The sequence below is a fragment of the Myotis brandtii genome, unplaced genomic scaffold, assembly GCF_000412655.1.
Source record: "Myotis brandtii unplaced genomic scaffold, ASM41265v1 scaffold133, whole genome shotgun sequence".
Lineage (NCBI taxonomy): Eukaryota > Metazoa > Chordata > Mammalia > Chiroptera > Vespertilionidae > Myotis > Myotis brandtii.
The window spans coordinates 3205950-3219524 of NW_005354718.1; the positions used below are offsets into that span (position 1 = coordinate 3205950).

General features: G+C 42.6%; 1 protein-coding gene across 4 annotated transcripts in view; it reads left to right on the forward strand.

Moving 5' to 3' along the window:
• GANC (glucosidase, alpha; neutral C) overlaps window positions 1-13575 on the forward strand; it is a 76225-nt gene that overhangs the window by 33521 nt on the left and 29129 nt on the right. For all 4 annotated transcript variants that reach the window (XM_005860296.2, XM_005860293.2, XM_005860297.2 and 1 more), the window contains 4 exons: window positions 868-1103; window positions 4691-4817; window positions 6097-6176; window positions 7949-8092. In XM_005860296.2, the coding sequence (XP_005860358.1) occupies window positions 868-1103; window positions 4691-4817; window positions 6097-6176; window positions 7949-8092 (587 nt within the window). The remainder of the gene's footprint in view (window positions 1-867; window positions 1104-4690; window positions 4818-6096; window positions 6177-7948; window positions 8093-13575) is intronic.

Sequence of the window (13575 nt, forward strand, 5' to 3'; positions counted from 1 at the left end):
GAAGCTGCCTGCGTGCGTCCCTGACCTGGGACATGGCGCTGCCTGCGTGTGTCCCCACCCAGTGCTGAGGTGAAGCTGCCTGCCTGCGTCCCTGGCCAGGGACGTGACACTGCCTGCCTGTGTCCCCGGCCTAGGATGTGGTGATGCCTGCATGCATCCCTGCCCAGTTTATTAATTAATTTATATATTATTTTCATATACATTTTACTAATTTTCTTTTATCTCTGACACTTCTATTATAGAGAAAGGGCAAATAGTAATATTAAAATAGTTCCTCTAATTAATTCCCTTTTAATGTGCACGAATTTCATGCACCAGGCCACTAGTATATACATAAAATGGAATATTAGTCAGCCATAATAAGGAATGAAGTTCTGATACTTGCAACATGGATGAACCTTGAAAAAATTATGCAAAATGAAATAAGCCAGACACAAAAGGACAAATATATGATTCCACTTATAAGAAATACCTACAATAGACAAGTTTATAGAGACAGAAAGTAAATTAGCAGTTACCAAGGGCTGGAGGATGAAATAGGTAATGGAAAGTTGTTGCTTAATGGCTGCAGAGTTTCTGTAACAATTTGACTGAAGAGGCAGGCATGTAAACGAACTGCTGTGCTCTGAGGTGTAAGTGCTATGTTAAAGGCATCAGCCTAGTGCTATGGAAATAAGAAGGGAATACATTCTGCTATGAACGTAGGGGTGCATGCATTCTTTCTGGTGTTTTGGGTTTCTTAGGATGTATTCCTAGAAGTGGGAGTCTAACTACCAAGCTTGGATCCTGTCGGCGTTTAGAAAATGTTTTAACAAATATAGAATTATTGTGGTGGTAGTTGGCTCAGTTGTTATTGTCCTCTTCTAGGCACACAAGCCATGCCCCCTCTCTTCTCCTTGGGGTACCACCAGTGCCGCTGGAACTATGAAGATGAGCAGGATGTAAAAGCAGTGGATACAGGATTTGACAAACATGACATTCCTTATGATGTCATGTGGCTGGACATAGAGCACACCGAGGGCAAAAGGTACTTCACCTGGGACAAGAAAAAATTCCCCAACCCCAAAAGGATGCAGGAGCTGCTCCGAAACAAAAAACGCAAGGTAAAATGAACCAACGTTTCTGAACCTTTTAGTGACAAGCACATTTTAAAACTTGATTTGATACATAAGTGGAGAACTATCTGATTTTTAAAACGGCCATGAAAATAGTACCTTCAAATGCATTTTGAAACTGTGATAACAGAAAAGTAATGGTGAAAAGGTGGCAACACCATCCATCCCTATGTTAGTTGTCTAGGTCTCCATAAGGATGAAGGGGCCTAGCATTCAGGCCAGTTATGGCCACCCGTGTAGTAGTGTGATGGATCCCCCTGCCCATGCGAAATTTGGTTCTGGGCTTTGTGTGAGGAGAGACCAAGATGGCGGCATAGGTAAACACCGCAGACTGCTGCCGCAAACAACCACTTCAAAAATACAACTAAAAGACGGAACGGACATCACCCAGAACCGCAGGAAGGCTGGCTGAGGAGAGACTCTTCAACTAGAAGGAAAAATAACAGCACACCGAGGCTCAGAGGAGGCGCAGTGTGGAAAAAACTCAGGTGCGGAGGTGCGCGCGCAAAGCGGGCTGGTGGCTGAGAGCGCGGTTGTCGTTTTCGGTCAGGGGGGAGTCTCAGACTCTGAGCTCCAGATACGGGCGAATCGCTGGGGACTCGGACCCAAACGGGAGAAGCGGGAGTGTCTGGCATCAGTTGGAAGGCAGCTTTCCCTCCGAGGTTTGCAGCGGTTCCGGGGGTTCTGAGAAGCAGAGCCTCTGGGAACGGGACTGAGAGGGGCCATTACCGCTCCCTCCGCCCGCCCTGTTGAGCCCGCCCCGCCCAAGCCCTGCGCAGAGCCATTTGCCAGATCGCCTCAGGCAAAGGCTAGATTAGCACCTCCCCAGAGGACAGAAGTTTTCCGCGGCAGACACAGCTGATTCACACAGCCAGTCGGCCTGGTGGTCAAATCCCTCTAGTATTAACTACAACAATCAAGGCTCAACTAGAACAAGACTGCGCACAAAGACCACTAGGGGGTGCACCAAGAAAGCATAAAAAATGCGGAGACAAAAAAACATGACAGAAATGGAGGATATAGAGCTAAAAATCGCAATTTTGAGGGCTTGCAAAAATGTGCTAGAAGCTGTCAATAAACTTGAGGAGAGAGTCACGAAAACTAATGAGACCCTCGATGCTATGATAAAGAACCAACTAGAAATTAAGCATACACGGACTGAAATAAAGAATATTATACAGACACCCAATAGCAGACCAGAGGAGCGCAAGAATCAAGCCAAAGATTTGAAATGCGAAGAAGCAAAAAACACCCAACCGGAAAAGCAAAATGAAAAAAGAATCCGAAAATACGAAGATAGTGTAAGGAGCCTCTGGGACAGCTTCAAGCGTACCAACATCAGAATAATAGGGGTGCCAGAAGATGAGAGACAGCAAGATATTGAAAACCTATTTGAAGAAATAATGGCAGAAAACTTCCCCCACCTGGTGAAAGAAATGGACTTACAGGTCCAAGAAGCGCAGAGAACCCCAAACAAAAGGAATCCAAAGAGGACCACACCAAGACACATCATAATTAAAATGCCAAGAGCAAAAGACAAAGAGAGAATCTTAAAAGCAGCAAGAGAAAGAGACTCAATTACCTACAAGGGAATACCCATACGACTGTCAGCTGATTTCTCAACAGAAACTTGGCAGGCCAGAAGGGAATGGCAAGAAATATTCAAAGTGCTGAATACCAAGAACCTACAACCAAGAATACTTTATCCAGCAAAGCTATCATTCAGAATTGAAGGTCAGATAAAGAGCTTCACAGATAAGGAAAAGCTAAAGGAGTTCATCACCACTAAACCAGTATTATACGAAATGCTGAAAGGTATCCTTTAAGAAGAGGAAGAAGAAAAAGGTAAAGATACAAATTGTGAACAACAAACATGCATCTATCAACAAGTGAATCTAAGAACCAAGTGAATAAATAATCTGATGTACAGAATGAACTGATTAAAGATTTAATTAAATAAAAAAAAAAAGAAATTTGGTTCTGATGTCAAGATTGATGACATCACACAGGTACCAAGATTAATTAGCCAAAGAACATATATTGATAACCCATAGACACAGACAACAGTGTGTTGATGGCCAGAGGGAAAGAGGCAGGGGCTGGGTGGAGGTGGGCAAAGGAAGAAGGTCAGGTAATGGGGATATCTGTAATAGTGTCGACAAATAAAAATAAAGTTTAAAAAATAATACATAATTTTAAAATATTAATTAGTCACATTGTAAGGCATTCTGGGGGGGAGTAAGGCTGGCTCCCAAGCTCATTTGAAATGGTCCTGAGAGAGCTGGGAAGGAGACCAGCTCAGCTTTTACCATGATTAGAGAGTTAGACTGGGGTGAAGATCCCTGTGCACGTGCCAGGGCTTGTGTAGCTTGAACTTTCTGCTGGCACCAAAGCAGGGAGCATCAGGACTTTCTTTGTCGGCAGGCACAGATGTAGGAAGAAAGGTCAGGGGGAGTGGTGGGCTTGAAAGCTCTTAACAGTCCATGAAAAACAGAGTTGATTTTTTTATTACTCCATTTTTCCTGCATGCCTCCCTGATGGATTCCTCCTGTCAATCTGGCCAAGGAAAGAACTAAAACAGAAAATGGGAAGGAAAAGGACACTGGAAAGTATATAATGCAAGGGTAGAGGTGGTAATAGCACTGGAAAATTAAACTTCAGTATGTATAACAGATTTAAATAGATATGAGGAAGGATGATTAGAAGGTTGTTCTAGCTAAATAAAATGGTTTTGAGGTTCGAGACTAGGTATAAAGAATGGGTGTTAGAGCCCTAGCTGGTTTGGCGCAGTGGATAGAGCATCGGCCTGTGGACCAAAGGGTCCTGGGTTTGATTCTGGTCAAGGGCACATACCTTGATTGCAGACTCCTCCCTGGCCCGGGCCCTGGTCGGGGCTCGTGAGGAGGTAACCAATCGATGTGTTTCTCTCACATCGATCTGCAGACTCCTCCCTGGCCCGGGCCCTGGTCGGGGCGCGTGAGGAGGTAACCAATCGTGTTTCTCTCACATCGATGTTTCTCTCTGTCTTTCCCTCTCTCTTCCACTCTAAAAATCAATGGAAAATATCTTCAGGTGAGAACTAACAAAACAAAAAACACACAAGCAAACAACCAAACAAAAGAATGGTGTTAGAGGTGGTAGGGACACAGCTGTGATCACAGCTTTTCTCAGACTTACTTCCTCAATATGCCTAAACCTTTGGGTTTTTAACATGCTGTTCTCCTATTTTCTTTAATGTTTGCTTTTGTCAGTGTTATGTTAGCTTCTACATGTCTAGGAAGCAGAGACCTTGCCTATTTACTCTTTTATGTATAGCACCCAGCACCGCAGACAGATAGAAGAAGCTCAATGCTATTTTTTAAAAATTTATTGATTAAGCAGCAGTAACTATAAAAGAGCAATGGCCTAGTTTTGACATCAATCTATATTTCTGTAAGCACATAGAATACTTCAATGCTAGTAGTAGTTGTTTCTGAGTAAAATTTGAACCCAAGAACTATGATGAAAACATATAAATGAATATATGGCTCATGTGAAACTGATGAGATCTTCAAACCTTTATGTCCTCCTGATAGCTTGTGGTCATCAGTGACCCGCATATCAAGATTGATCCTGACTACTCAGTGTACGCTATGGCCAAAGAACAGGGCTACTTTGTGAGGAATCATGAAGGGGGAGACTTTGAAGGGATATGTTGGCCAGGTGAGATATTACTTTATACACTTATTTACCTTGTTTCATCTCAACTAATGAAGGTTTCATAGCCACTGTTCTTTTTTTTTAATATATTTTATTGATTTTTTACAGAGAGGAAGGGAGAGGGATAGAGAGTTAGAAACATCGATGAGAGAGAAACATCGATCAGCTGCCTCCTACACACTCCCCACTGGGGAATCGAACCTGGGACCCTTGAGTCCGCAGTCCAACGCTCTATCCATTGAGCCAAACCAGTTAGGGCCACTGTTTTTATTCCTTGTAGATATCTTTTGCTACATTTTAAGCTCCTCTAAGAAATGGTATTACTGTCTTTTATATCTTTCATAATACTGGTAGAGTGTACATTGTATCCATTTATCAGTCAATGGGTGAATAAAAAATAAGCAAACCTCTGGCATGCTATTTCTCTAAGCAAATGAAAATGAAAAGCCAAGGAATGAGAAAAGGAGACAAAGAGAAAGAAAGAAAAAGAGCCACCTGGCTGGTATGGCTCATTGGTTGAGCATAGAACTATGAACCAGGAGGTCATGGTTCGATTCCCAGTCAGGACACATGCCTGGGTTTCAGGCTTGATCCCCAACAGGGGGGCATGCAGGAAGCTGCCCAGCAATGATTCTCTCTCATCATTGATGTTTCTATCTCTTTCTCTCCCTCTTCCTCTCTGAAATCAATAAAAAATACATTTTTTTAAAAGAAAAAGGGCCCTGCAGTCTCTCCCCCTGCCATTTGTCTTTGCCCTGTTAGCCCAACCTTTTGACTTCCAGACTTTTGTGAGTGACCTCAGCTGCCTCTGGCAACTCTGGACAATTCCTTTCAGAAATTATTAGTTTAAAGCCTTGGTAGAGGCTCCTTGAGCAAATCACTACTCTATCACAGCATAGCACTCTATCATAACTCCTTGCACGGTAGAGAAAACCCAGGAATTTCCCCCTTTTATCAGTGATGAACACTTCTCTGTTCTTTTTAAGGACAGGCGGGTCACTACAGACTAATTGCCATCCTTTAGGCTATTTCAGTGAAGGACAGGCTCCACCTTGATACTTGTTCATTGGCATGCCCCTGGGTTGAAAGGTCTAGTAGATTGTCACTGGAGTCCAGCATTACCTTCATTCGCTTCTCGCCAGACCATGCCTCTGTATCAGCTGACTTTTATGTTTGATGCCCATTGACTACCGAGCTTTCACATCTGATAGTCCTCCTTACAACACATCTTACCATGAGGACCACTGTTCCTAACAGGCTGTCTTCTCTTGTAACTCTACAGGTCTCTCCTCTTACCTGGATTTCACCAACCCCAAGGTCAGAGAGTGGTATTCAGGTCTTTTTGCTTTTTCTGTTTATCAGGTAAGTTTTTATTCACTTGCTCTTTCCTAGTTACTTGAAATGATGAAAGAATGAAAAGAAGTGATTGAATAGAATTATACTGCTTCATTGAGTAGCCCCTAATAAATAATGCTTGTATGAAAAGGGAAGGGTGGAATCACATTACAGACTTTGGTGGTGCTGGGAGAGATGCCATGTGTATTATTAAATGCAAAAAGCTATGATTTTGACCTCTATTACAATATATCAAAGTACTTAATTATAGAGATGTATTACATTTTCAAATTACTATATACTTTATATAAAATAGCATTTTATAACTATTATTTAAAGGTGATGATATATGTGGAAATATCTTGCAAAGTATGTCATTAAAAGTAAGGTATAATAATAAATTGATTCCTAAATCTTATAAAATCCACTGAGAAAACAGGAGAGGCCACATCTAGAGAACTGTTTTCAACCAATTGTGATGATGATAATGATGTCTAATATAAATTTGAGTATTTTCTATGTGCCAAGCAGTGTGCTAAACACTTTCTGTGCATATGCCATTTTTATCTTCACAATAACCCTCTGAAGTTAGAACTATAACTCTATTCCCACAGATGAGGAAATTGAGACATAAACAAATTTAAAAACCTGCTAAGTTCACCCATCTAGTAAGTGGCAGACCCAAGATTTGAACTCAGTTCTGTTTGTTCCAAACCCAGCTCTTAACCACTCAATGCTAGTTTCTGAGCATCATGTATTAGGACACAGAAAATAACTAAGAGCAGTATGAACAACACTTGAGCCACATGCTCATTCATTTCCCTGTTGTCTACGGCTTTCACATTACCAAAGCAGAGTTGAGTTACTGAAAAAGAGATCTTATGGCCCACAAAGTTAAAGAACTGGCTCTTTCCAGAAAAATATTGCCAACCTTGCCCTAGAGGGTGCTAAAGAAGAAGAGTCAAGGTAGTTAAATATTGAAAACCATATAGCCTTGTTCATAGACATACACATTTAGAAATAAAGGTAAAGAGTCAAAAGAAAACACATAAGCCTCCTTTAGGCATTTGAAAGACTGTCATGTGGGTGAGGCAACAGATGTATTCTGTGGTATCCCAGAAATCAAGCTAGACCCTGTGAGAGAATGTTACCATTCATAAAATAATGGGATGAGCTGCCTGAGGGACTCCTTGTCACTGTAGCTATCAAGTCAAATGCTGAGAGACCAGGGATTCTATAAAGAGATTGTAAGACCATGATTAGATGACTCAATAGCCCCTTCTCACTCTATATTGACTAGTTGTATGTAGAATATAAACTATAGATCATACTAACAAGAAGGCATCTTAACTGTCAAATTTTTCAAAGTATTAGAGGAAAAGCAGAATTTTATCATGTACAACTACAATTGCCCTTCTCTGAGTTAAGAGTTGTAGCAGATGATGGATGATATAGAGCTTAATTGTGATCATTCACAACCTTTCCTGTGGGGGTTCTCCAGATAGACCTAGGCGTAGACTTGCTGGGCAATATGTCTTTCACAGACAATAAAGCACAGCATTCTTTCATTCATCAACAAATACTTATTGAAAACCTTCCATGGTTCAAGTGTTTGGGATATATCAATGAACTCCCTGCCCAGTAGAGCTTTTTATTCTAGCAGTAGAGCTGAGGACAGAGCACAGATAATAAACATAATGAATAATAAATGAAATGGAGTAGGAAAGAGGAATAGGAGCAGCTGTCATATTAACATACTCACTATAGAAGTAGTACCTTGACCAAGATTTCTTTCCTAGGGATCTACTGACATCCTTTACATATGGAATGACATGAATGAACCCTCGGTCTTTAGAGGGCCAGAGCAAACCATGCAGAAGAATGCCATTCATCATGGTAACTGGGAGCACAGAGAACTTCACAACATCTATGGCTTTTATCAGGTAAGAGAGCCAAGAAGAAGCCAACTGTACACATGTACCCTGCCTTTTGGGCTGAAAGTTGTTTCCTTTGTAATAGCCATACTATACTGTTCATTTCTCTTTGTGTGTCTTTTCTGCAATGAGTCTTACCAGGTTACAGCCAATATAAGACTCATTTTTCTTTTTGTACCTTTGCCTTCTATAATGAACTTTAAGTCTTACATTAAAGAACTGGCTCTTTCCAGAAAAATATTGCCAACCTTGCCCTAGAGGGTGCTAAAGAAGAAGAGTCAAGGTAGTTAAATATTGCAAACCATATAGCCTTGCTTATAGACATACACATTTAGAAATAAAGGTAAAAAGTCAAAAGAAAACATATAAGCCTCCGTTAGGCATTTGGAAGACTGTCATGTGGGTGAGGCAACAGATATATTCTGTGGTATCCCAGAAATCAAGCTAGACCCTGTGAGAGAATGTTACCATTCATAAAATAATGGAATGAGCTGCCTGAGGGATTCCTTGTCACTGTAGCTATCAAGTCAAATGCTGAGAGACCAGGGATTCTATAAAGAGATTGTAAGACCATGACTAGATGACTCAATAGCCCCTTCTCACTCTATATTGACTAGTTGTATGTAGAATATAAACTATAGATCATACTAACAAGAAGGCATCGTAACTGTCAAATTTTTCAAAGTATTAGAGGAAAAGCAGAATTTTATCATGTACAACTACAATTGCCCTTCTCTGAGTTAAGAGTTGTAGCAGATGATGGATGATATAGAGCTTAATTGTGATCATTCACAACCTTTCCTGTGGGGGTTCTCCAGATAGACCTAGGCGTAGACTTGCTGGGCAATATGTCTTTCACAGACAATAAAGCACAGCATTCTTTCATTCATCAACAAATACTTATTGAAAACCTTCCATGGTTCAAGTGTTTGGGATATATCAATGAACTCCCTGCCCAGTAGAGCTTTTTATTCTAGCAGTAGAGCTGAGGACAGAGCACAGATAATAAACATAATGAATAATAAATGAAATGGAGTAGGAAAGAGGAATAGGAGCAGCTGTCATATTAACATACTCACTATAGAAGTAGTACCTTGACCAAGATTTCTTTCCTAGGGATCTACTGACATCCTTTACATATGGAATGACATGAATGAACCCTCGGTCTTTAGAGGGCCAGAGCAAACCATGCAGAAGAATGCCATTCATCATGGTAACTGCCTTTCCTGTGGGGGTTCTCCAGATAGACCTAGGAGTAGACTTGCTGGGCAATATGTATTTCACAGACAATAAAGCACAGCATTCTTTCATTCATCAACAAATACTTATTGAAAACCTTCTATGGTTCAAGTGTTTGGGATATATCAATGATCTCCCTGCCCAGTAGAGCTTTTTATTCTAGCAGTGGAGCTGAGGACAGAGCACAGATAATAAACATAATGAATAATAATGAAATGGAGTAGGAAAGAGGAGTAGGAGCAGCTGTCATATTAACATACTCTGTAGAAGTAGTACCTTGACCAAGATTTCTTTCCTAGGGATCTACTGACATCCTCTACATATGGAATGACATGAATGAACCCTCGGTCTTTAGAGGGCCAGAGCAAACCATGCAGAAGAATGCCATTCATCATGGCAACTGGGAGCACAGAGAACTTCACAACATCTATGGCTTTTATCAGGTAAGAGAGCCAAGAAGAAGCCAACTGTACCCATGTACCCTGCCTTTTGGGCTGAAAGTTGTTTCCTTTGTAACAGCCATACTATACTGTTCATTTCTCTTTGTGTGTCTTTTCTGCAATGAGTCTTACCAGGTTACAGCCAATATAAGACTCATTTTTCTTTTTGTACCTTTGCCTTCTATAATGAACTTTAAGTCTTACATTTATACCAAGGGAGTAAGATTTAGAACACACATACACAATTTCATAAGTATACTTTTTAAATGTGAAATGGAGTAGGAAAGAGGAGTAGGAGCAGCTGTCATATTAACATACTCTGTAGAAGTAGTACCTTGACCAAGATTTCTTTCCTAGGGATCTACTGACATCCTCTACATATGGAATGACATGAATGAACCCTCGGTCTTTAGAGGGCCAGAGCAAACCATGCAGAAGAATGCCATTCATCATGGCAACTGGGAGCACAGAGAACTTCACAACATCTATGGCTTTTATCAGGTAAGAGAGCCAAGAAGAAGCCAACTGTACACATGTACCCTGCCTTTTGGGCTGAAAGTTGTTTCCTTTGTAATAGCCATACTATACTGTTCATTTCTCTTTGTGTGTCTTTTCTGCAATGAGTCTTACCAGGTTACAGCCAATATAAGACTCATTTTTCTTTTTGTACCTTTGCCTTCTATAATGAACTTTAAGTCTTACATTTATACCAAGGGAGTAAGATTTAGAACACACATACACAATTTCATAAGTATACTTTTTAAATGTAGAAAGTCGTTCTTAAGTACTTAGCTTTCTCAATAGAATTGTCTTCCATTGGCCAATCACATCTAAAAGACCCAGGCATGTATAGAGATACTACTTGGTAGTCACTGACCCTAATTTATACCCGTGGTTCTCTGTTATTATCAGAATGTAACTGTTCTTATGGCCCTCCCACGAACTGGTATTTTCCAGGGGGAGCTGCTGGCTAGGTATAGCTTGGTTTTCTGTGTTTACTTCTCTAATAGCCTCTTACTATAATTGCAAACGACTTTAGCGAATTTCCTTATGTAGGCCAGAGCCAGTGCAGCCAATATAAGACTCATTTTTCCTTTTGTACCTTTGCCTTCTATAATTAACTTGATGAATTTATATTGTAAGATTAATGGTAACATAGAAACATCTTCCTTGACAGGAGCCATTAGTAAATGGTATTGGATGCTACCTCAAAACTTCTATTGAAGTAAACAAACCATGTGTAAATACATAAAGGCAATTAGGACAAATGTTTTGAAATTTCACAAATTTCTAAATACATTAAGTCTTACATTTATACCAGGGGAGTAAGATTTAGGACACACATACACAATTTCATAAGTATACTTTTTAAATGTAGAAAGTCGTTCTTAAGTACTTAGCTTTCTCAATAGAATTGTCTTCCATTGGCCAATCACATCTAAAAGACCCAGGCATGTATAGAGATACTACTTGGTAGTCACTGGCCCTAATTTATACCCGTGGTTCTCTGTTATTTTCAGAATGTAACTGTTCTTATGGCCCTCCCACCAACTGGTATTTTCCAGTGGGAGCTGCTGGCTAGGTATAGCTTGGTTTTCTGTGTTTACTTCTCTAATAGCCTCTTGCTATAATTGCAAACGACTTTAGCGAATTTCCTTATGTAGGCCAGAGCCAGTCACTTAACCTCTCTGAATCTCAGTGTTTTTTTTCATTAATGGAGACTGTCTCAGAGGTTGTTGTGTAGATTATAAGAAAAAATCTTATAAAATGCCTGATAATAGTAAGCACCAAAAGGTTTGGTCTGGCCTGTGGGGATCAGGCCGAAATTGGGAGTCCAACATCCCAAGGGATGTAGGAGTGCACAAAGTGGCAGACGGTCAGGCATCCTGCCGCTCCCACTCATCCCAGCCCTGCTGCGCCTGATGTGACTGCTGCTAGGTAGCATGCTGCCACAGAGGCAGGAGAGGCTCACACTGCCACAGCTGTGCTCACCAGCCGTGAGCCCAGTGTCTGGTGCCTGTCAGTCAGCTGAGCGGTGCACCCGCTATGGTAACGCACTGACCACCACGGGGCAGCTCCTGCATTGAGCGTTCAGGCATGTATAGAGATACTACTTGGTAGTCACTGGCCCTAATTTATACCCGTGGTTCTCTGTTATTTTCAGAATGTAACTGTTCTTATGGCCCTCCCACCAACTGGTATTTTCCAGTGGGAGCTGCTGGCTAGGTATAGCTTGGTTTTCTGTGTTTACTTCTCTAATAGCCTCTTGCTATAATTGCAAACGACTTTAGCGAATTTCCTTATGTAGGCCAGAGCCAGTCACTTAACCTCTCTGAATCTCAGTGTTTTTTTTCATTAATGGAGACTGTCTCAGAGGTTGTTGTGTAGATTATAAGAAAAAATCTTATAAAATGCCTGATAATAGTAAGCACCAAAAGGTTTGGTCTGGCCTGTGGGGATCAGGCCGAAATTGGGAGTCCAACATCCCAAGGGATGTAGTAGTGCACAAAGTGGCAGATGGCCAGGCACCCTGCCGCTCCTGCTCATCCCGGCCCTGCTGCACCTGATGTGGCCACTGCTAGGTAGCGTGCTGCCACAGAGGCAGGAGAGGCTCACGCTGCCACAGCTGTGCTCGCCAGCCGTGAGCCCTGTGTCTGGTGCCTGTCAGTCAGCTGAGCGGTGCACCTGCTATGGTAATGCACTGACCACCACAGGGCAGCTTCTGCATTGAGCATCTGCCCTCTGGTGGTCAGTGCGCATCATAGCAACCGGTCAAATGGTCGTTCGGTTCTTTGGTCGTTCGGTCGCTTAGGCTTTTATAATATACTAGAGGCCCAGTGCACAAAATTCGTGCACTTGTGAGGGGGGTGGGTCCCTCAGCCCAGCCTGTGCCCTCTCGCAGTCCAGGAGCCCTTGGGGGATGTCCAGCTCCCTGTGGAGAGTGGGCCTAAGCTGTCAGTCATACATCCCTAGCTCTGCCGCGGAGGCAGGAGAGGTTCCTGCCACCACTGCTGCATTTACCAGCCATGAGCATAAGAGAAAATCTTATAAAATGCCTGATAATAGTAAGCACCAAAAGGTTTGGTCTGGCCTGTGGGGATCAGGCCGAAATTGGGAGTCCAACATCCCAAGGGATGTAGTAGTGCACAAAGTGGCAGATGGCCAGGCACCCTGCCGCTCCTGCTCATCCCGGCCCTGCTGCACCTGATGTGGCCACTGCTAGGTAGCGTGCTGCCACAGAGGCAGGAGAGGCTCACGCTGCCACAGCTGTGCTCGCCAGCCGTGAGCCCTGTGTCTGGTGCCTGTCAGTCAGCTGAGCGGTGCACCTGCTATGGTAATGCACTGACCACCACAGGGCAGCTTCTGCATTGAGCATCTGCCCTCTGGTGGTCAGTGCGCATCATAGCAACCGGTCAAATGGTCGTTCGGTTCTTTGGTCGTTCGGTCGCTTAGGCTTTTATAATATACTAGAGGCCCAGTGCACAAAATTCGTGCACTTGTGAGGGGGGTGGGTCCCTCAGCCCAGCCTGTGCCCTCTCGCAGTCCGGGAGCCCTTGGAGGATGTCCAGCTCCCTGTGGAGAGTGGGCCTAAGCTGTCAGTCATACATCCCTAGCTCTGCCGCGGAGGCAAGAGAGGTTCCTGCCACCACTGCTGCATTTACCAGCCATGAGCTGTCTTCTGGCTGAGCGGTGCTCCCCTGTGGGAGCGCACTGACCACCAGGGGAAGCTCCCCCTGGTGGTCAGTGCACGTCATAGCGACCAGTTGTTCCGCTGTTCAGTCGATTTGCATATTAGCCTTTTATTATATAGGA